This window comes from Rhineura floridana, chromosome 3 (assembly GCF_030035675.1).
Source record: "Rhineura floridana isolate rRhiFlo1 chromosome 3, rRhiFlo1.hap2, whole genome shotgun sequence".
Classification (NCBI taxonomy): domain Eukaryota; kingdom Metazoa; phylum Chordata; class Lepidosauria; order Squamata; family Rhineuridae; genus Rhineura; species Rhineura floridana.
Window position 1 is genome coordinate 149756713 of NC_084482.1, and position 23215 is coordinate 149779927.

At 42.1% G+C, this 23215-nt stretch overlaps 1 protein-coding gene across 1 annotated transcript; it reads right to left on the reverse strand.

The window, feature by feature from the left end:
- Positions 1-901: 901 nt before the first annotated feature.
- On the reverse strand, positions 902-22550 carry DNASE1L3 (deoxyribonuclease 1 like 3). Its single transcript, XM_061622022.1, has 8 exons — positions 22369-22550; positions 18111-18199; positions 15694-15777; positions 12956-13068; positions 11475-11587; positions 10537-10694; positions 4462-4558; positions 902-2311 (listed from the first exon to the last, which is right to left on the reverse strand). Exons 1-8 carry the CDS (start codon positions 22498-22500, stop codon positions 2162-2164), a joined length of 936 nt encoding a protein of 311 aa, XP_061478006.1. The 5' UTR covers positions 22501-22550; the 3' UTR covers positions 902-2161.
- Positions 22551-23215: the final 665 nt, after the last annotated feature.

The following is a 23215-nucleotide window of genomic DNA, read 5'->3' on the forward strand; positions in this document are numbered from 1 at the left end:
CAGTCTAACCTCCAGGTAATTTTCACTGTCACCTTAATATGGTCAGAAATTAGATCCTGAGCATCTAAGCGAAATCAAGCTGTGAGATAAAATTTAGATCTGCATTGCAGCACTAATCCTACTGGCCCATCTTCATAATGGTTAACATCTTTCATGTTTATATTCAAAGTGCTGGTTTTGACCTACAAAGCCCTATACGGCTCAGGTCCAGACTATTTGACAGATCGTATCTCCCTACATGAACCTGTCCGGGATTTGAGATCTTCAGGTGAGGCCCTTCTTGTGTTCCCCACACTTTTGCAAGCACATATGACGCGGACACGAGATAGGGCCTTTTCGGTGGCCGCCCCTAGGCTGTGGAACTCCCTTCCAAGTGAGGTGCGATCAGCTCCCTCCTTGCCGTCTTTCCGGCGACAGGTAAAGACTGTTTTATTTCAACGGGCATTTGGGATAGAGAACAACCAGGATTAAGTGTCATAGGTTTGGTGATTACATTATATGATCTTATTATTTTAAATTGTCTGCTGTTTTTAACCTATATTTTATGGTTTTAATTTTTCTCATAGTTTAATTCTTTTTTAATAATATACTCTGTATGTTTTAATGGTGTTGTTTTTAGTTGTAAGCCGCTCTGAGTCCTATTGGAAAAAGGGCGGGGTAGAAATAAAGTTTATTATTATTATTATTATTATTATTATTATTATTATTATTATTATTATTATTATTATATTCCCCTTGGTCTCATCTCAGTCAATATGCATTACTAGAAGGGCAAATGTACAGCATTTGATGCACACACTTTCCAATCTACTTGCAAACTCTGGTTCATCCAGACTGAGAATTTGGGCTTGATTATAAGGGATGGGGAAGCAATTCAATTCACTTTGCATTATTTATTTATTTATTAAATTTCTATACCGCCCCATAGCCGAAGCTGTCTGGGCGGTTCACAACAAGCAAGACAGCAAAATACAATTAAAACCATTTATAGAACAATTTAAACATACTAAAATACAAATATACTAGCATACTAAGATGCTAAAAATAAGTTGAGATGTTAAAATGTTAAAATTAAAATTATTAAATTATTAAATTTATTAAAATGCCTGGGAGAAAGCATTAAAGGTGAATCTACCTAATTCACCCTTCCCAAAACAATATGCAAACTGAAACATAACTATCCTTTGAAATTCGCACTTCCCCAAATTTAGTGATGAAGTTTTCCAACCAAATAATGTATATAGAAATGCATACACTAGAGGGAAATGTACACAGATGTGTGTACTAGTGAAAATAACATATAAAAATGAACTATATCAGAGAAAATTGCTTACAAAAACATGTATATTAGGCAAAATTGCATACAAAAATGTGGTCATTAGGAGAAATGATGAATTTTCATGAGGATTAAAAATATTTTTTCCCGCTAACTGATGTGAAAATGTGGAGAACCGAACTTAAAACTGGAAATATGAGAAACTGAGGGAAACTCAAATGAACAGATTCATCCATCCCTAGGTTTGATCAAAGCATGTATTCTTCTGTGGCCTGATCTGAGGGATGGTTCGGCTGATGCTCATTGTCTCAGTGCTGGGGATTTTGGGAGGTATTCAATGTTAGTCCTACTCCCACTGAAATCAATAGCCACAACTAACTTAAGTTCATTAATTCAGTAAGTCTGCTCTGAGTAGGGCTTAGTTGAATAAAACCCTTTATCTTGGTGACCTTTGGAGTCCCAAACAAACCAGCAATTTCACATTTCTCTAACTTCAAACGAGTGATGTGGCCTTGTGAATGTGCCTGCAAGATTAGGACAAGTATATAGCAAAAAGTGTTATATTAAAATATAAACATTAAAATATTTTTGGCTTGAAGATGGACACTGGGAATGGGCAGAGGCGTTTAAGAACTCTGAACAGTGTCACCAAGCAACCCCTGCCAAAGATACTGTTAAGGCATTAACACTCTCTCACTGCATTTGTTTTTTAGGTTATGGGCAAAGTTAATTTTAGCTCATTCATTTTAGTCATCCTTGATTGCTTTTAACCATGAAAAGATTTTCATTTTGCATATTTTTGGTGAAGTATGTCATATTGGAGAGAAATATACATAAAGACAAATGTCAAAAACTGAACTCCAATCTTTTCTTGTGAATATTCAATCAGTTCTTTTTGGTTTTCAGAGAACAGTAGTCCACTGTCTGGGCCTGTTGTAAACGGCGTCTACGATTGCTTGCTCTTGGTCTTCTTGGGGAATGTCTGGTGGTTCTCAGCTGGAACTCTACTGGAAAGTGATCACTCACTGCCAAAGCCTGTGGAGTAATTTGGCACAATAGATGGCTTAATTAGTCATCTTATACCTTGACAAGTATTTTTGCACAAATATTAGACATAGTTGCCATTCACTGTGATATGAAACCATGCAGAGAGAACCCCCCTGACCCCCCAGTTTGTACTAACTGAGGTACATATAGTCCTTATTGTAGGCAATCCACCCATACAGCTAGCTGGTATGCTTATAAACATCCTAAGTGGAATTGTTCAGGAAGGCTCTGGATGCATCTGTCCTACAAGCACAAACTGGCTTCCAATATGCTTCCGGGCCAGATTCAAAGTGTTGGTACTTACCTATAAAGCCTTATACGGCGCGGGACCACGATATCTGCCGGAACGCCTCTCCCGATATGAACCAGCCCGTACACTACGGTCTACTACGAAGGCCCTCCTCTGGGTTCCGACTCATAGGGAAGCCCGGAGAGTGGTGACAAGATCTAGGGCCTTCTCAGTGGTGGCCCCCAAACTATGGAATGGTCTCCCTGAGGAGGTGCGCCTGGCACCGACACTATCATCTTTTCGGCGCCAGGTTAAAACCTTTCTCTTCTCTGAGGTATTTTAATTCCTGTTAATTTTAAATTATTATAATTTGATTTTAGACTGTACAGTTTTTTGTACAGTTTTGTATTGTGATATACTGTATTGTGTTATTTTTATTGTATTTTTAATGTTCACCGCCCAGAGAGCTGTTGCTAGTCGGGCGGTATATAAGCTTAATAAAATAAAATAAATAAATAAATAAATACGGGATGGTCAATTGTACTTGGGATATGCAACCAACCTGCATGATCTACACCATGAAACAGGAAATATATCCTGATTGGGAACAGAATGTCTATGACTGTAAACTATGCATTGTGTCAGTATTGGGCTTCCTCCGTGCCACATTAGCCCTTTTCAGGTGAACCAACTGCTCATGCATTCTGTCAAGATGCAAATGGAGCCATGTTGACTAGCCTTGTCCCTAACACCATGTGCTAGCCCCACACTTGGCATCTGCATGTCCTGGACGACCAGGATTCCAGGTTCATATGGCATCCTTTGCATGTATGCGCAAATGCTCCCTCCTTGCAGACATTCAGGCTGTATGTGCAGATGCTAGGGGGCAGGCGCTAGTTGGAGTATGCCATATCAGCTTCTGTGCTGACAGAGCATGTGAGCAATTTGCCTGAAGAGTGCCAAAGTTTTACTTTAAAGTGGTGAATTCTGTTATTAGTAGGGATAGATGAGAAATCCGATCAGTTCGCATTTAAAGCAGAATTTATCAAATCTGCACTTTCCGAAACAATATGACAACCGAAACACAGCAATCCTTCAAAATTTGCACTTAGTTTGATTTTGCAATGTGGTTCTCCAACCAATCAATGTTTACAAATGTTTACATTTCAGGGGAATGTTTTACATTTCAGGGGAAATGCATGAAAATGAGTATGTTACTGAAAATAACATATAAAATGCATTGTACTGGGGAAATTGCTGGCAAAAATCTGTACATTAGTCAAAACTGCATACAAAAAGTGTTTATTAGGAGATAGTTGCCCTAAAATGCCAAAGAATTTTCATGAGGGTTTTTTTTAGTCACAAATTTCTACTGAAATCTGGTGAACTGAATTTAAAATTGGAAAAATACTAAACAGAGAGAACCAAAATTGACAGATCCTTCCATCCCTAGTTATTAGCTCATGATTTATCCACTGACAGCACCAACACAGCTGCAGGTACTAAATCATGTCCTTGGCATCTCCCTGACTAGAGTTGTGTTACTCCAGCTGTCCAAACAGCTTGATCCACCCAGATCTCTGGTTTGCTTTGATAAACATGGAGAGGTGGGGGATAAAGTAAGGGGTGCATGGTCAGTGTAGTTGGTTTTAACACATGGTGCACATCTGTCTCTCTTCTCAATGCCCATGCAGATGGGGCTAGAACTCTATCATGGATATTCCCGTCTTCTTGGCTGCTGGTTCTTCCTGCTTCTCTGCTCTTCCTGCCTCTTGTTTTTCCTTGACAGGGAGTATAGTCTCACTAGTCTGTTTTCCCAGCTCTGATGAAGCACAACTATGGACAGAAGCCCTGCAGGATGAGAACACAAAAACACTCCACTCATGCATTACCCGGGTGTGTTACAAACCTGAACTTCAGTCATTGAAAAGGCACTCTGAAAATCAAAGATGTTTGCCGAGTTTGGCACAATGGCACTTCTGAGCTTATCTCCACGGAGCACAATCCTGTAAGAGGCGAAAACAAGACCACTGGGTATTAGCCATAGGTTGTTCAGGAACAGAAAAGAAAACTGTTACTCTTGGAAAGGAACGGTTAGCAGTAGAGCACGGCTGATGATAGCACAAAGATGAAGTTGTGACAGTAGCAGAGGTCTGCTGCAGTCAATGTTTTGGCTGAAAATTCCAATGTTCATAACACCACCCCTCCTCCTACCCAGCAACATAATACGCAGACTGTGGGAGAGGTACCCCTCACTCTCTCCCTAGAGCTGCCCCCATACCATCACACCCCAGTGCATGCTTCTTCTGTTGTCTGTCTCTTTCTCTCCCTCTGGCTTATTACCTACCTCTGCTGCTTCTCTCCTCCATGGGCACAGATGTGTTTGCAAAAGTCACTTCTACTGAGGTCAGCATATCTTACTCTCATGTAAATTACTTAGAGCAGGGACTCCCAAACTGTGGTCCATGAGCTTCATGCAGGCGGTTTGCTGCACATCCGCATTAAATATTTATACTGATTTTTAACTGTATTTTTTAATTTATTTATAAATATGTTTGTATGCCACTATTTTGTTAAAAACACCAGCACAGTTTACAAGTTCAAAACAAAGGTTTTCAGCAGGAATTTAAAAGTTAAAACAGAAGGTGCCTGCTGAATCTCTGTTGACAGAGCATTCCAGAGAACTGGGCTGATGACACTGAAGGCTCGATTTTGTGTCAATGTTATGTGAGCCTCATCAACTCAGGGGACAACCAAGGCCGCTTTTGCAGATGATCTCAGTGATTGATCTGGGATATAAGGGTTCAGGGGGTCCCTAAGATACCCTGGAACAGAGTTGTTCAGGGCTTTGTAAATGAACACAAGGACTTTGAACCTGGCTCGGTGGTGAAAGAGCAGCCAGTGCAGATGTTTTAAGAGTGGTGTCACTTATTGTTGGCCATGTGCCCCCATCAGCAGTCTGGCTGCTGCATTTTGCACCAGTTTCAGCTTCCACACCAGGGCAAAGGGCAGCCCCACATAGCACTAACTGCAGTAATCCAACCTCAAGGTTACCAATGCATGGACTACAGAGGTCAGGCTATCTCTATGTATGGATGTGAAAGTTGGACAGTGAAAAAGGCGGATAAGAGAAAAATCAACTCATTTGAAATGTGGTGCTGGAGGAGAGCTTTGCACATGCCATGGACTGCGAAAAAGACAAATAATTGGGTGTTAGAACAAATTAAACCAGAACTGTCACTAGAAGCTAAAATGATGAAACTGAGGTTATCATACTTTAGACAATTGTTCAGGGTTGTTAAAACAAAAAGTTCTCCCAATGGAGGGCTGTAGAAAGTAGAGTCCCTCAAGTATCGGTATTGGGACCTGTACTTTTCAACTTGTTCATTAATGACCTAGAATTAGGAGTGAGCAGTGAAGTGGCCAAGTTTGCTGACGACACTAAATTGTTCAGGGCTGTTAAAACAAAAAGGGATTGCGAAGAGCTCCAAAAAGACCTCTGCAAACTGAGTGAATGGGCGGAAAAATGGCAAATGCAATTCAATATAAACAAGTGTAAAATTATGCATATTGGAGCAAAAAATCTGAATTTCACATATACGCTCATGGGGTCTGAACTGGCGGTGACCGACCAGGAGAGAGACCTCGGGGTTGTAGTGGACAGCACGATGAAAATGTCGACCCAGTGTGCGGCAGCTGTGAAAAAGGCAAATTCCATGCTAGCGATAATTAGGAAAGGTATTGAAAATAAAACAGCCGATATCATAATGCCGTTGTATAAATCTATGGTGCGGCCGCATTTGGAATACTGTGTACAGTTCTGGTCGCCTCATCTCAAAAAGGATATTATAGAGTTGGAAAAGGTTCAGAAGAGGGCAACCAGAATGATCAAGGGGATGGAGCGACTCCCTTACGAGGAAAGGTAGCAGCATTTAGGGCTTTTTAGTTTAGAGAAAAGGCGGGTCAGAGGAGACATGATAGAAGTGTACAAAAGTATGCATGGCATTGAGAAAGTGGATAGAGAAAAGTTCTTCTCCCTCTCTCATAATACTAGAACTCGTGGACATTCAAAGAAGCTGAATGTTGGAAGATTCAGGACAGACAAAAGGAAGTACTTCTTTACTCAGCGCATAGTTAAACTATGGAATTTGCTCCCACAAGATGCAGTAATGGCCACCAGCTTGGATGGCTTTAAAAGAAGATTAGACAAATTCATGGAGGGCAGGGCTATCAATGGCTACTAGCCATGATGGCTGTGCTCTGCCACCCTAGTCAGAGGCAGCATGCTTCTGAAAACCAGTTGCCGGAAGCCTCAGGAGGGGAGAGTGTTCTTGCACTCAGGTCCTGCTTGCAGGCTTCCCCCAGGCACCTGGTTGGCCACTATGAGAACAGAATGCTGGACTAGACGGGCCACTGGCCTGATCCAGCAGGCTCTTATGTTCTTATGTTCTTATATGACACATCATGAGAAGACCTGATTCATTAGAAAAGAAAATAATGCTGTGAAAAACAGAAGGGAGAAGAAAAAGAGGAAGGCCAAACAAGAGATGGATTGATTCCATAAAGGAAGCCACAGACCTGAACTTACAAGATCTGAACAGGGTGGTTCATGACAGATGCTCCTGGAGGTTGCTGATTCATAGGGTCGCCATAAGTCGTAATCGACTTGAAGGCACATAACAACAACAACAATCCCTGTCCAGGAACAGCTGTAGCTAACCAACCAGACAAAGCTGGTAGAAGGCACACCTAGCCACAGAGGATACTTATTTATTATTTGATTTATATCCTGTCCTTTCTCCCAGTAGGAGCAGTAGGATACTTGACAAAGTTGAATCCAGGAATACCCCTAGGCTACAGACCGAGTCCTTCAGAGGGAGCCTGACCCCATCCAGAACAGGTCTATCACCTGGACATGAGAACCATCTACCCAAAGAGCCTCTGTCTTCCCAATGACTTCATATAGATGTTAAATGGCGCTGGGGAGAGAATAGCACCCTGCAGAACCACACTGCACACTGTCTGAGATACATAAAGTATCTCCCTGAAGGTTAGCCAATTGCATGTCTCAGATCAGGGTTTGGGAACCTCACACCCAAGGGCCAAATATGGCCCACCAGGCCTCTTTGTCTGTCCCTTATGACTCTCCCCAGGCCACACATCTTTCCCCAACTACATCTGTGTCCCCAGGTCATACCCTTTACTGACCCTGCTTTGCAGCCTCCTTGAGTGTTTCTGCCTGGCTGGACTGAGTTCTTGAACTCTGATAATGACTCCTGCTTGTCTGAATGAAGGACAGAGAGGGGTGTGTGTGTGTGTGTGTGTGTGTGTAAACTTGCCTAATACACAAAGGTAAAATACACATTTGTGGCTTTGCTCACTTTTGTCTCTGGCCCTGCCCATCACTGGCATGTGGCCCTTGGCTGAAAGAGATTCCTCAACCTGTCTCAAAATCTCAGATATACTTTTTATCTTACAAAGGGGCACCTGTGGCCATATTATGGCCATTTATATGTATGTATGTATGCATGAATGTACATGTGTATGTTTTTAAATTTATACCCTGCCCTTCTTCTCAAAGCTGTCCATAACATAGACAGAAAAAAAGCTTGTCCTGCAATCCTATGGTCCTGGGAGGACATCCCAGGGGCCCTGGGATACATCTGATATCCCTCTCTGAGAACTCTAACCTTGGAGATGGATATACAATGTTGGATTCCTCTTCCCTGTTGCAGCATCTTCCTCAGCCCTGGTTCTACCAGTGCCAGGGATTGGTAGGGCCAAAAAGGGCTTGTGTCAGGGGTGGATTGGGGCATCCAAAGGACCCAGTGCCTTCCCAGTTCCCCAACAAATCCCCAAGCTAACGACTGAATGATGTCAGCCCAGTACCTCAGCCCCATTTATTTCCCTCCCATTGTTTCTGCTGGTGGCAGTGGTGGGGTAGTTGAATACAAATAAAACATTAAAAAACTGGCAGTGCACACAATGCTCCTCTACCCTCACTATTGCCCTGCTGGTGAAAGCCTTGCTGTTGGGTATGATGGATGAACTGTCTTCATTCTGCCTGAATTTAGGATTGCAGCTTTAAGATACTAGCCCAATGATTCCAGCATTTCTTCAGTTCAATTCTGCAATACGGAGCTAAGCTACAGATGCCATTTTCAGTGAGGCAGTCTCCACTCTCAACCAAAATTGCATGTGTCAAAAATGCTGATTTAGATTGTGTACACACCATACCTTTACAGCCTATTCAAAGCCCAATAATCTTGGGAACTCTAGTTTGTTGTGCTCTACGGAGGGATAAACCACAGTTCTCAGGATTCTTAGAGGGCGGGTATGTGCTTTGAATGTGCTTTAAAGGGATAGTGTGTGTAAATTGAAGCTCAGGGCATCTTCTGGAATTGAACCTTTGCTCTTAGCTGGGTGAAGGTTATTCCACTTCAGGTTGCCTCTGAGAGATTTTTTCCCATTTGCCTCTCTGCACAGAGCTTAGTGCAAAGAGCAGTTGGAGGCAAGCTTCCCCAAGTGATTTCTTGCTTTCTCCTGAACTGCTCATCATTGCAGGACTATGTTTAGACATCACTAACCATCCTGACATTATCTGATGCATGCTGCTGCTGGCAGAGGAGGCTGAATTGTGACTCAGGAGGAGTACACTTATTGAAAACAGCACACTTGCTTGCCAGCTGCTTCAGGAACAAGGTGAGGAGAGGCAATCCTGCCAATGGTGGAAAGGTAGGCAGAGGGAGATCATTTGGGCAACAGCAGGGAATTGGCTCATGTGGATCATTCTGTTCAGGTGATTATCCTGCCAGACTTAATGAAGGTCAAAAGTTTTCTCTCAGGAAATTGGCAGAAGGGCTTGTTAAAGGTAGGACTGACAATGCGCAATCCGGTTATATTTTAGTTGCATATGCTGCAATTGGCTTGCCCAACAAGCTGGTCGGTTACCGGTGCTTCTTTCTCTGGCTTCCTCTAATTGGATTAGTGCAGTTGTGGCTAACCTGTTTTGCTCGGTTGTGGCATTTTGGCTGTTTTGGAGACTGCTCCGGTTATTTTCATTAATGTTTGTTGTACACCAGATGCTGCAGGAAAGGCGGTTTAAAAATGTCTAAATAAAACATATATTTGAAAATGTGCATGACAGGGCAGGTACAAAGTACGAGGCAGTGCCTCTCTAGTGCACCCTGCAGCATGTCTGAAGCTCACTGTGCCTTGGTGTAGCTTTACATATATTCTTCTGAGTCAAGGAGCAGGTGGAAAGTATTTCTTCACATAGCACATAAGCTATGGACTTTGCTCTCACAAGAGGTAGCGTGATGGCCAGCAACCTGGGTGGCTTTAGAAGAGGATTAGACAAATTCATGGGAGATATGGCTGTCAGCGGATACTAGCCACAATGGCTATGCTCCACCTCCCCTGTTGGAAGCAGTATGCCTCTGTATACCTACTGCTGGGAGTTGCATATCTTGCTTGCAGTCTTGGCTTCCCACAGGCATGTGGTTGGCTATTGTGAGAACAGGATACTGGATTATGATAGGCCTTTGGCCTGATCTAGCAGAGCTCTTCTTACATTCCTATGTTTGTTCATATGAAGTGATGGAGCAGTGAAGACTTGACTCCAAGCAGGTCCATGGGTCAATTTACTCCAGTCCAGGCAAGCCACACGCTACAGCTGCTTGTGCTGCTTCTTGCACCTGTGCCACAGGTTGGCTATCCGTAGATTAATAGCTGAATGTGATGTTGGTCATTTGGTCCCACAGGAAAGAGAATTTACATGCAATTATTTCTCCATACACAAGGGGTAGCTAGATAGCCTGTGGTACACATTTTATCGCACTATATTCATGAGCTGTTATAAATCAGCATGCATTTTGTAACAGTAACAAGCAGGTTTCTAACACGGCATATAATAGGTAGTATTTAGTAGAGGTGCTGGATGGAAGATTCATGAGTCAGACTCAGCTGTAAAGTCAACTCTTACCTGTCATAGGGGCAGTGGGTGCTTGCTTTCACCGTCGTGTCAGTTTTGTCATCAATCAGCCACACAAATTCAGTGTGATTTCTCAGCCTGATATTCTTCCAGTGCTTCTTTGCAACATAGCCACAGCCAGCATTAAAGTCCCCTAGGAAGATGACATTCTAAAAGGCAGGGGATTGTGAAAAGGCAAATTTGAAAAGATAGGATTGCAAAAAAGCAAGACAGAAATGTATGACAACAGTCCCAGCCCCCATTTTCATGATTGCAAAAGTCCAAGAGGATGGAACAAAAGGGGAGTCATATATTTTGGGTTTCTTTGCAGAGGTGCCCCATCATGGAAGTGGGTGCATCCAGATCAGATTTGCTCACTTTCCCTGGGAGTTTCAACCATATACGAGAAGTATCCCTATAGATCTTCAAGTGTGAAGTGAGATCTATGGACAGTAGCAAAGAAATGAAAAAGAAGAAAGTTAATGTGTGTGTAAGAGAGGGGGGGAGAGAATATGAGGAAGGGGGGAGAGAGAGAGAGATAAAAGAAACTAGACCTTTATTTCTGAGTTGGTGTACCTTACAGACAGGAATCTTGTGTGCCCTGACTGGACCTGATCTTATGACTACGTTCATTAGCACAAACTACAAAGAGTAGTAATTCTGCCCCCAGGAACACGGCCAGGCTGCTCACAGCAACCAAGCCACTGCATGAAGCAACAGCAAAATCGCCCGCCCACCAAAAATAAAGAAAAAGAATGAGAAAACCCTTAGCCACCTTGTATTAAGACACCCCCACCCCCACATTTTGTCCACCGCCTCAAGTCCCCAAATACATCTCTCCCCTACTTTGGCAGGGGCCGAAGAGTCCGGTAAAAGTGTGGAAGGAGGCATGGAGTGGAGATGTGCAGCACACCTTTTAATACACACACCCCAAGGAAACAGTGACTGACCTCAGACTTCAAGTGTTGTTTAACATCTAAGTACACATCATAGAGTTCATCAATTTCCCGAACAGCCATTTCAGGTGTTGTATGCAGAGGGATTATCACAAATTCCCTGACCGCTTGGCAAGTAAACATTAAAAAAGGTTATCAGCACTTTTACATTCACTTCATCAAGATTAGAGAAATTGACATAATTAATATGTTTATCATGTATATTGTCTTTTAAAGGTTATGGATATCTGAGTGTCTTGTCTTAAGCACATGTGGCACCTGAGCCTACCAAAGCATTATAGACGGGATTGTTTCCAAAGACAGAAAAGAAAAAAGACATTGTGCATTTTTCTTCCAGTATCAAGACATTTAAAGGCCTTCTTTAAGTGTACATTACATGAACGTTTTGTGATTATATCGCAAGTTTGATTGCTAGAATAATGGTTTCCAGATCTTAGCAGACCCATCTTGTCTTTATTTCTGTTTAGGGAAGGCTTTTGTGTTACACTTTTGTACATATAAAGTTACATTCCCAAATAATTGTATTTTTCATATTTATTCATTTCATTCATTGATACTCTTGGACTCTGCACTTCCTTTAAAGAACTGAGTGGGTTACAGATGATTCCAGATGGCCTTTCTTTTATTCAGGTAGTGCTTAGGCCCAAGAACCACTTAGCTTCTGTGCTGGAACTACTCACACCCAGCATGTTTTCCCATCCAAATATGTGAGTTGGGAAACTTATCTTTATAGCTACTTCCCAATTTGAGAATTGGGATGAAAAAGAACATTGTGGTGTGGACATGTTAGCATTGCAAAATATGCACATTCTCATAAGTATGGACCTTCAAGACCAAAAATATTAATGTGAGAACTGGAACTCACCAATTTAAATCTTGTGCTAAGCTGTATTCATCCTACTATCTATCACTCTGTCTTCATATGTTTTTTGTATTCAGCTATCTAGGTCTAGGACATAAATCATAAGTCAAACCCTAGCTGTTATCCAATACTGGGAAATACTGAAGTTGACAGATCTCATTGCAAAATGCTTAGAGTTTTCCAGCCTGGCTTATTTAGTGTTTAGGGACTTAATTCAATTTGGCATAAATAAGTCAATGTGCAATGAACTCTGGACAACTCCCATGGTTCCATGAAAGGCTGCAATCAAGGATGGATTAATAATGATGTTAAATAAGCTACACAAAGTAATCTCAGCCAAACTGGGATCCAAGAATTCTCTGTGGCTCACTGAACTCTATGTAGGCTGGTGATGCATTCATTCCACTGCTTAAGCTAAGCAGCTCTGGCCCTGTAAGCTGCCTAGATGGCAGGCCATACACAAAGCCTTGTCATACTGAGCTCATCAGAGGCAAAGTGGAGTTTAAAATAATGAAACAAAGATCTAGGGCTTCCCAGTGCTCATCCTTATTCTGTATCTCTGCTTACTCCTTGCAGAGGGAAAGAGTATAGTGCAAGCTCAGCAATTTCTCACCAGTTTTTGGAGAAGAGAACCAGACAACAAAAGGTTCCCTGGAAAGTGCATCTTCGTTGCCAGGTTGCCGATCAGGATATTGATAGGTTTGCTTCACTGAGACCATTTTCAATCTACAGATGTAATTTAACACATAGGTCTAAGCTATCCATACTTGAGATAGCCATTATTCTAGCTATGTATTTAAAAACGTATCGGTTACCAATCTGCCCCAAGGTAGCTAACAGGTAAGACTACAATTACCAATGAAAATGCTATAATAAAAAAAGTTACTTTTCTTAGTCTCATATTTTCTTGGTGAGGAAGACAGGTGTTGTTAACCTGAAGCTATGAAACCAGTGTACGGACAGCAGTATAGTGAAAAAGGTGCTCCAGTACTAACCCTGATTCTAGAGCAGAAAGTCATCATCCTCTCTCTTTTCAAATGCTCAGAGTTATGTTGTTAGTTTTTTAAAGCAGCAACAGAGCTCACAGTCCCAAGGACAGAAGCACATTTATATGAGACATGCATAAAGCGTAGTGCTTGGGTGCGGTGAAGCTAGTGAGATACAGTGAGAGGGCAATCAGAAAAGAAAAGAGATGCAATAAGGGGATGTTAGTGTAAATTAGGGTTAGCCAACATGGTGTCCTCCAGATGTTAGACTACAGCACCCATTGTCTCTGACCATTGGCTGTGCTGGCTGGGGCTGATGAGAGTTGGAATCCAACAACATTTGGAGGGCACCACATTGGCTACCCCTGGTGTAGGTACACCTTAAAGCAGTCTTGCAGATTTGAAGACTTGTTGCAAGTTAGTTAGTGTTTGCTGTTTTGTTGAAGGGGGAAAAAAGGCAAATGGCAGACACCTGTCTTTGGCTCCAGTAGTATCTGAAACAAATACGAACTCTGCCTCTGTATAGTGAGTAGCACTGGAGGCAAACCCTAACCTAAACCCAGGCTATCACTTCTAGGATGCTCCATAGACCTTTACCCAAGGCCAAGCAAAGACTGTTCTTTTCAGTTTCAGTGTAGGAGTCCCCTGCAAATCTATCATCATCCTTATTTATGAGTATGTACCCCACACTTCTACAAAAGTACCCAAGGTGACTTACACAAAATTGACAACAGAACAAAATAAAATAGAAATAGAATCTAAAAATAAGACAATTTACAACCTAAAACAAAACAAACTAACAAGCAAAACCAAATAGCAGTTAAAAAAAATGAATAGCAGTTTTACACAAGACAGGCAGGCATTGAAGTCCTGAAGTACTCACTGTTGTGCTGTCAAAATAAACCAAGAAGGCTTGCACTGACTCAGCAATTTCAGCTGTCACAAAGAACGTATTTGTCACAATGCAGAGATGGATGTCAGCCGAGTAGTATTTATTGTCTATTGTCCAGGGGTAAAACTGGACAGAGGTAAAATCTAGTGCTCTTGATTCCTCTCTGCTTTCTAGAAACAGACCCTTCAGGTCTCTGAGCAGAACACAGGATAGCCTCCTGCTGTCCCATTAATTTGTTGAAAAACCCTTGCTCCCCCTTTGTTTGTTTGGTTCACTGGGACCTGCCCTCTTCAGTACCCTTCCTTCAATGTGCAGGGTGGTGTTTACAAATCTCATTTGCTCACCAACGCAACCTGCAGCTCTTCAGCTGCATGATTGTTCCTTTTGGTTCAAGAGCTTCTAGACTGGGTCTGACGCTGCAAGTCGGTAAAGTGAATTACAGGATCACAGCTTCCAACAGCAACATTATAAAGACAACATTTAACTCTCAGAGCAAGAGACAATATATCTCACCGTATGTGGACTTAAATACATTTTGCTGTCTTTATGATTTGATGGACCGCTGTTTTGATTTGTGCCTTTGATTTTTTCATATGCTTTATGATATATCTAATACTCTTTATTCACTGTATGAATGCATTGGCCACAAGAGTGTTCTTCCTTCTTCCATTCTCAACCCTTTGTTCTCCAAGAAAAGTTTGATTTTAAGAAAATGGTGAAAAATCAAATCATCACGGTAAGGAACTTCAGCTTGTTGGATGCCAAGAGTTAAATCTTTTAACTTGAACTAACGAGAAAAGATGTTTTCATGACTGCAAACTAATGCTCTATATTACTGTCACCTTCTCCCAAAGAAAGGATCAATGAAATGCAATTTTCACTGAGGAACACAATCCTTAGAGAAGTCTTTCAAGTTTAACCCAAGGCTACTTAAGTTTGCAATTTCCTGTAGTCTCATAAGCTAAAGTTGTCATTTTAAAAGAAATGCTTCAAGGAACATTCATGAATGTAGCCATTTTTGCATGTTTTTTGTACACAGATATCCATCTTTTTTCATTTAAAAATAGGCTGCAGTCCTAAATATACTTGGACGTAAGCTCCATTGAACTCAAAGGGACTAACTCCTTCTGAATCGGCATGCATAGGATTGCACTGCACATCTGATGCCTGCCCCTTTCAAGTGGTTAACAAGTAGACTTGACACAACTAGACTTAAAATCTAAGGTTACTCTCACACAGACTTTACAGCTGCTCCAACTGCTCCCAAGTCAAACCCTGTTATCTGGCAAACCAGTCTGGATGTCCCTAATGAGTATTTTATTTATCACTCTTAGTGACCTCAGTGTACATAGAATTTTGTTAAGTATACAAAAGACAGGTCCCACTCTTAATTGGGAATTACAAGCTATACTAGCTTATTTCCTGGCAGTTTCCAAATAAGGTCACATGCACAAAATTCTGGAATTCACTTACCTGTAGAAAAAAGCATACTGTTCCTTATAGGTCTTTCTTCCTAATCTATTGCTGACCACATAACTGTACTCTTCTTGTGATTGACTAGGGGGGAAATGATTATATTTGATATATTTGATGGAATACATGGAAACACACGTATCTTAAAACACAGACAGTGGTTAGTGCTTCTGGTTTTGACCTTCAAAGGAAGGGTTCACTGCTTAACTATCTGAGTGTAATTCCCTTTCTGGACTGCCTTAGTCAATGGCAGGGTTCTGCCACTCTGCTGGGTGGGATGGGATGCATTGTGGGGAATGGTCCTGGAGGGAATAGCATAAAGGAGGGATGGGGAACATGTGGCTCTCCAGATGTCCTTGGACTCCATGTCCCATCAGCTCCAGCCACCATGGTCAATGGTGATGGGAACTGTAGTCTAACCATATCTGGAGGGCCACAGATTCCCCATCCCTGGCACAGAGAGAGATGTACTGGTTAGGACTAGTGAAGTGATTTCCCAGGGTGCCATGAGAGGGCCTGAACTGCGCCTTAAAGAATGAAGCCGCCATATTGGACACATCCACCAGTGTATGCTTGAAGAGGGAAGGCCTCGTTCATCATTGGTTCCCTCCCTCTGTGCCAGAGCAGTGCCATTATCCCAAGAAAAGAAGTAAAGGTGCACCAGCATTCCCTAATGCAGCTTAGTCCACAAAGCCATGAGGCTATCCCAGAAGCATGTTTTCATCTCTAAACCTGAAGGATGCTTCCAATTTTAATTCAGAAAACCTGTACCTCAGGTATTGAAAGTGTGGGTAAACTCTGGGCTAATGCTTTCATAAGTGAGGAAGTGAAACCCAGTTTTCTGACACCCTGTTAAGTCCAGAAACTTGCCAAAGGCTGCCTCCCTTCCTGCAGCGCTCAGAATATTTGAGATGGAAGTTGGAATAGCTTCTTATGTACTTGTACTACTTCATGGCAATAAAAGGGAGATTGCCTAGATGTTATGTGTACCATGGGATGGATGTCCCCAAGGCAAATTCCTCGAGACATTTTTCCCCCTTCCCTGGCAGATTGGTTAAAACAACTAACCATGAGAGTCAGACATCATGTGATAAGTTTCTCCACCACCACTGGTCATGTGAATGGTGAATGGGGAGGATGCTCATAATGTGATGGCACCAATTCATGCAGTGAATAGTTTGAAACAATGTGGTTGTGGTGGGGAATGGAGTGTGAAATTTGTGGAGAGTGTAACTTCTATACTTGTCCACAGTAGACCTGGCTGAGATGACATTAGTGTGTCCATGCCCATAACAAGTGCAGAAGCGTAATCCTAACTTTAGATCTCATGCATTTCTTGATTTCAAAGCTGCACTTTCTATTTAAGCATGTTTAGGACTGTAGGCTAAGTGGGTCTTTTGTAAATTTAGGCCTACAATCCAGCAGGGGCCCCACTGGCTCTTCTCTTTTTCCTCCTTGTTGTTGATGCTTAAAAACATAGGAAGCTGTCTTGTACTGAATCAGACCATTGGTCCATCTACCTCAGCGTTGTCTAGAGCACTGTTCTTCAACCTTGGGTCCCCAGATGTTGTCGGACTACAACTCCCATCAATCCCAGCTAGCTTAGCCAATGGCCAAGGATGATGGGAGTTGTAGTCCAGCAAGATCTGGAGACCCAAGGTTGAAGAATACTGGTCTAGACTGACCAGCAGTGGTTCTTTAGGGTTGTAGACAAGGGACATTCTCAGCCCTACCTGGAGATACTGGGGATTGATCCTGGGACCTTCTGCATGCAAAGCAGATGATCTGCCACTGAGCTACAGCTCTGAATGTTCAAGTGCCCTCTCCAAGGGCACAAATAACAAGAAGGAGACAGAGAAGGAGGAGGAGCCTTCATTTGCCTTGACATCTCCTGGGCAGACTGGGCTCAGAATGGGGAAGGGATTTGAAGGCCAGTGAAAAAAAAGAAAAATTCAGAAAAAAAGGTGGGAAATGTCCTCTCCCCCAGGTTTTCTCCCCCCCCCCGTCCTTCACATTTAAAAAACCAGTGTGGTGTGGTGGTTAAGGTGTTGGACTACAACCTGGGAGACCAGGGTTCGAATCCCCACACAGCCATGAAGCTCACTGGGTGACCTTGGGTCAGTCACTGTCTCTTAGCCTCAGAGGAAGGCAATGGTAAACTCCCTCTGAATACTGCTTACCATGAAAACCCTATTCTTAGAGTCGCCATAAGTCAGAATTGACTTGAAGGTAGTCCATTTCCATTTTTTCCCACATCTCTAAGATGGAGGGTCAGCAAATGGGCAGTGGTAACAGTGGCAAGAAGGTGGGCTGACTCTGAGAAATGGGTCCACTGAAAGCATTTTGCCTAAAACACCCCGCCCCCAAACCTGGAGCTGACACTGCATATTTTAGTAAATATCAGTTATGCATCTTACCCATTTAGTTTCTCTAACAGGAAAGGGCATATCTTGTTGCTGTTGTCCTTTATTTCCATTAGTAGTATGATGTCACAGCGAGAAATAACCTGCAGGGGTAAACAAAGACCCTTCCTAAGGATATTTTATTTGACACATTCAAAATGGCTAGAATGTACAAAACAACAGGATCTGCAAACCTACAAAACATTTTATCTGTCAGAAATAATCTTCCAAAAAAACCCTGGTCTTGGTAGGAAGCTCCTGTGTTAAAGTGAAGACAGAAGCAAAAGTTTGAGAGCAGCAGGACTACTCTGGAAGCACTCTAACTGTGTTCAATCCAAGTGTATGCACCATTTCCCCAATCCAACCTCTGGAGAAAGACTGGTTCTGGAAGTTCTGCAAGTCTGAAGCATGGTACTGATTGGCTGACCCCTATGTGATATCACCTATATCCCCAATCCACAGAGTAGTTTTGTACTTTTAAAAGCACTTCTCTTCTTAGGTGTCAAATAAATGGACAAAAGCAGGAGCATTCATATGACTATTTTAAAAACATAGTTTTTAGAAGGTGGACAGCCCACCTGAAGCACAGGGCCATGGAGGGTCATTGTTCCTGACAGATTAACAGATTTTGAGATAAGCAATGCCTATTCATGTCTTATATATTGTGGAATTCCAAATATCTGAAGGCTGATAGCTGAACCTGTATTTGATTTGCTGGTATTTGTACCTACTGTTTTAGTTGTGAAGCCAGGGGAAAAGAATGGGTTGAAGACTACATGAGACAATTCTTCAACAAATGGGAAGAAGATCCAAGAGACTGTATAAGTGAAAATTCTAAAGAGACTCTGAAGCCACACAGGCAAGTTCATGCCTGTGCGTTTTGCATTTATCGAGAACAGAGGGTCATCCCCTGATTCTGTACGCGCAATCGTGAACGTGACTTTCAATGCAATCCTGTGCATGTTTACATAGAAGAAGGTCTCATTGTGTTCAATGGGTCTTACTTCCTAGTAAGTGTGTATACAGTTGTTCCTTTGAGACACCAATTCACTGAGCTCTACCCTGATGACGTTATTGCTTATTCTTTCAGTCAGTGCATTAGTCACACAATAACAGCAGTTATCTGAGTGGCAAACCTATTTATTTATTTATTACATTTCTATCTCATCCTTCCTCCCAAAGGAGCCCACGGTGGCAATCAACAAGGAGAAAAACAATACAATTAAAAATTAATTAAAACAAGTTTATCACATTTTAAAACCTAACTTTTAAAATGGTTATTATTCAGATTAATTAGTCCGTTAGTCACTCTATGCAAAAAAAGACTCAAAGGAACTTGACAAGATAAAACATTAAGAACATCGAAAAACATTATTTTTATAATTTTATTTATTTATTTAAACCATTTACAGGCTGCCTTTCTGAACAGAACTCTTTCTTAAGGCATAAAACTTCAAAAATACAACTACAACAACAACTAAAAAAATATAAGCACAATAAGGTCTTTACAAAATGCCTCAACCAACACTAAGAGCACAATCCAACTGCTGTTTACTCTGAGCTGAGGGGAGTTAGATATGGTGGACCTCCAGCTGAGCCAGCTGGATCCCAGCTCAGCCAGGCTATGCCGGGCTACAGTGGGCTATGCCGGCATAAGTCCCTCATCCTCACTCAGCCATGGCTGAACCGGGACCCAGTCGACTCAGCTGGAGATCCACTAGAGAAGCCTAGCCCGGCGTAAGGGGAGATAGCAGAAGCTACCAGAAGGCCTGCAAAAAGGGTGTTCCGGGGGGATGTCAGATGAGGGGCCGAGGGGGAGAATTATGCGATATCCAGGTCCCATTCAGCTCCCTCCCACGGCCCTCCATCCCAGCAGCCAGTATGCTGTGAAAAGGGGTGGCGGAAGGAAACATTTCTTCTGTTTCCTTCTGCTGTGCCCTGCTGGCACAGCCGGCATCTTTCCCTCCAAGAGGCCTCCAAGTGGCAACTGGATGTGGCAGCCACTTCCACCAGCTCCAGCTCTACCAGCTTTGCTCCAGCAAAGTAGATTGCTCTGCCCATGAGGCAGCAATAATCTGAGATGGATTTCTTGTGGGAAGAAGAGGATCTGGTTATACATGGGACACAAACCTTCTCAGTTTCTTGTAGAAACTGTTGGCGAAATATTGGAAGAATGTTTTAAATAACAAGACTCTCTCCTGAAGCCTACCAGGTTAGATTGCTGCAACCTGAACTGTCATGGTGCTTCTTTCAAATATTTGAAACCACTCATTGGCTGTTTACCAGCTTAAAATAGCATGTGGTGGCTAGGCTGTTGGACCTATGGGGCGGGGGGGGGAGGTATGGGAGAGAGACAGTTAAAACACAGTTTAGCAATATTCCATATTGAGTGACCTTGGGCCAGTTACTTATCTCTCAGCGTAACTTACCCCACAGAATACTTGTGAGGATAAAAACTGCTTTAACTACTAAGCTCTCCTATTTTATTGCTATGCTCTATTTCTACTGCTATTTCATTGTTGTTTGTTGTTTATATGTTGTGTTCCTACTGTTTTATGGAAAAGCACCATGCATTTTGCAATGATTTCATGATGTCTTCTTTAATATTATTTTATTGTCCTGTTTTGTGATTGCAAACCATCTCATGATATTTTTTTTCACAAAATGAAAAAGCAGGGTTTGAATAAAATAAGGCTGGAATCCAGTACCCTTTTACCTGCAAGTAAGCCCCATTTAACTCAGTGGGACTCCTAAATAGGGCATGTATAGAAGGTATAAATAAAAACGAAACAAGGACAATGTAGGGGATGAGGAGAGAGACCCTTTAAGGGAAACATTAAACACCGAATAAGAGAATAATATTGTGTTTAGTTTAGAGACAATGCATGCTTTGTACAAGTACCAGTATGAAGCCATTTGCAAGTTTCATACTGGGAAGGGATGATGCTCCATGGCACAGCACTGTACAAAGCCCCAAGTTCAATCCCAGGCATCTCCAGGTAGGGCTGGGAGAGCCCCCAGTCTGAAACCCTGGAGAGCTGCTGCCTGTCAGTGTAGATAATACTGAGCTGGATGGACGAAGTGCCTGACTCAGTATAAAGCAGCTTCCTGTGTTCCTAAGCTTATATATAAAATTATAAATGCCTTAGTTGAGACTTTAGCTCTAATAATGACAGAAGATCCACCAAACCATCTCAATTGCTGACTTGAATTTAATATTTATGTATTATGTGCTGAAATAACTGGTGTAAATCCACTCAGTCAAACTAGCATTTTGGCCTACTTTAAAAAAAATAAATTACAGCAATGAGTCTGCACGCGGATATGAAAATAGTCATGTCAGAAAAAGCTATATATGTCCTCATTTTGTCACCGTCAAGCAAAAGATTTTGAAGTTCATAATTTACTGGGAGATGAAGCATTCAGAACAGTGGTTGCACTGATACATTTTCTGGTACTCTTCAGAAGCCCTAAATGACTTCAAACAGAATTCACTGCAATGCAAATGTATCATTCTTGCTTATGAGCATCAGATGTGCAGACTTTTGAATGGTAGTAAAATGCTTAAGAGAGCCAGTGTGGTGTAGTGGTTAGAGTGTTGGACTATGACCTGGGAGACCAAGGTTCGGAACCCCACACAGCCATGAAGCTCACTGGGTGACCTTGGGCCAGTCACTGCCTCTCAGCCTCAGAGGAAAGCAATGGTAAACCCCCTCTGAATACCGCTTACCATGAAAACCCTATTCATAGGGTCACCATAAGTTGGGATCGACTTGAAGGCAGTCCATTTCATTTTCAAAATGCTTAAATCACTCATCTCCTTGGAAGGTGTTTATAATACATTTGCTTTTGCCTGCATGGGCTCTACTTATTTGCTGATTCTCCTTAATGAGGTCACGGTACTTCATAGTGGTGATTAAACAAATTAAGCATGCCAATAATGAAACAATGACTGATGATACTGTTGATGAGAAGATAACTATTTTGCTCGCACATCAAATGCTCTCATAATTCCTCATGTATGTTGACAACAGCATTCACATTGTATTTCTGTTAGATCTAATGTGTAAATAAATCTTGCTGAACATATGGCTTCAAGTCTGCAAATTGATTTTTTCGCTGTTAGAAACACAACAGATTTATTAATGCTCAACCATTCTCATTAGCTTGGAACTCAGCTGTGTAAAGATAAAATATCCTGAAAGATGAGCTAGTTAAAGGGTCCCTTCATTCAGATGAGTATTAATTTAATCCCGGAGAGTGAATAACATACCTTTACAATGACGTCCAAGATTCCTGGTGTCGTTCGCTTGGCTTCTCCAAATGACCTCACATTGAAAGAGCAGATTTTTAGGCTCAGAGATGCATGAAAAGAGAAAAGCAGAAACAGAGAAATGTGTAACATATTTAAACCTTAGCCAAAAGAAAATTGGTGAGGTATACTTCTTTAACTTGTCAACACTCACTATGCAAACACTAGTGGAATTTAGCTGTTATATTTCATGATCACTATGCAAATTAAGAGGCATGTCACTGGCTCCTTCCGCAGTCCATTTCTCTATTTTGGAGAATAACATCTGTTGTTGAGGAACTCAACTTCTGCCGAGGGTATTCCCTGAAGTTCGAGCCAACTTCCACAGTTGATTTGGTTCATTCTGAACCTCATGGGAGATGCAGGGCTGAAGTTGTTCCCAGTTCCTTATTTGCACAAAAGTTCATAACAAAACACAATAAAAAGACCTAATAAGGAAATGGTTTACGTGCTCTTGCTCCCCCAAATAAGCATTAGCACACCCTGTATCATATTCTCATAACTGGCAGGACGTGTGTGTCTGCTTTCAGATGCACAAGATTTGGTGCAACACTCATTAATGCACAAAGACCCCAGATGATGACTGCATATAAGGAACTGGGAGTGTGCACTCCTAGATAAGTTTGGAGCATCCCAAATCACACACCCTCATCTCCAGAAAGTGTCCCCTATGAAATGGCATACAACTGCATCCACCTGCAGAGGTGGACAGCCGGAGGTCTTGGGCCCAAATGTGGCCCTCCAGGCCTCTCCATCTGGCCCTCAGGACTGTCTCTAGGTCATGTCCCCCACCAGCCCTACTCTGTGT

Bases quoted from the DNA above. Each gene is read 5' to 3' on its own strand.
- DNASE1L3 (XM_061622022.1), bottom strand. From the start codon at position 22,500: ATGTTACACATTTCTCTGTTTCTGCTTTTCTCTTTTCATGCATCTCTG. The intron at 18,200-22,368 runs GTATGTTATTCA...TTACCCCTGCAG, and splicing joins TCTTGGACGTCATTGTAAAG to GTTATTTCTCGCTGTGACAT. The intron at 13,069-15,693 runs GTAAGTGAATTC...TTACATCTGTAG, and splicing joins CAGTATGCTTTTTTCTACAG to ATTGAAAATGGTCTCAGTGA.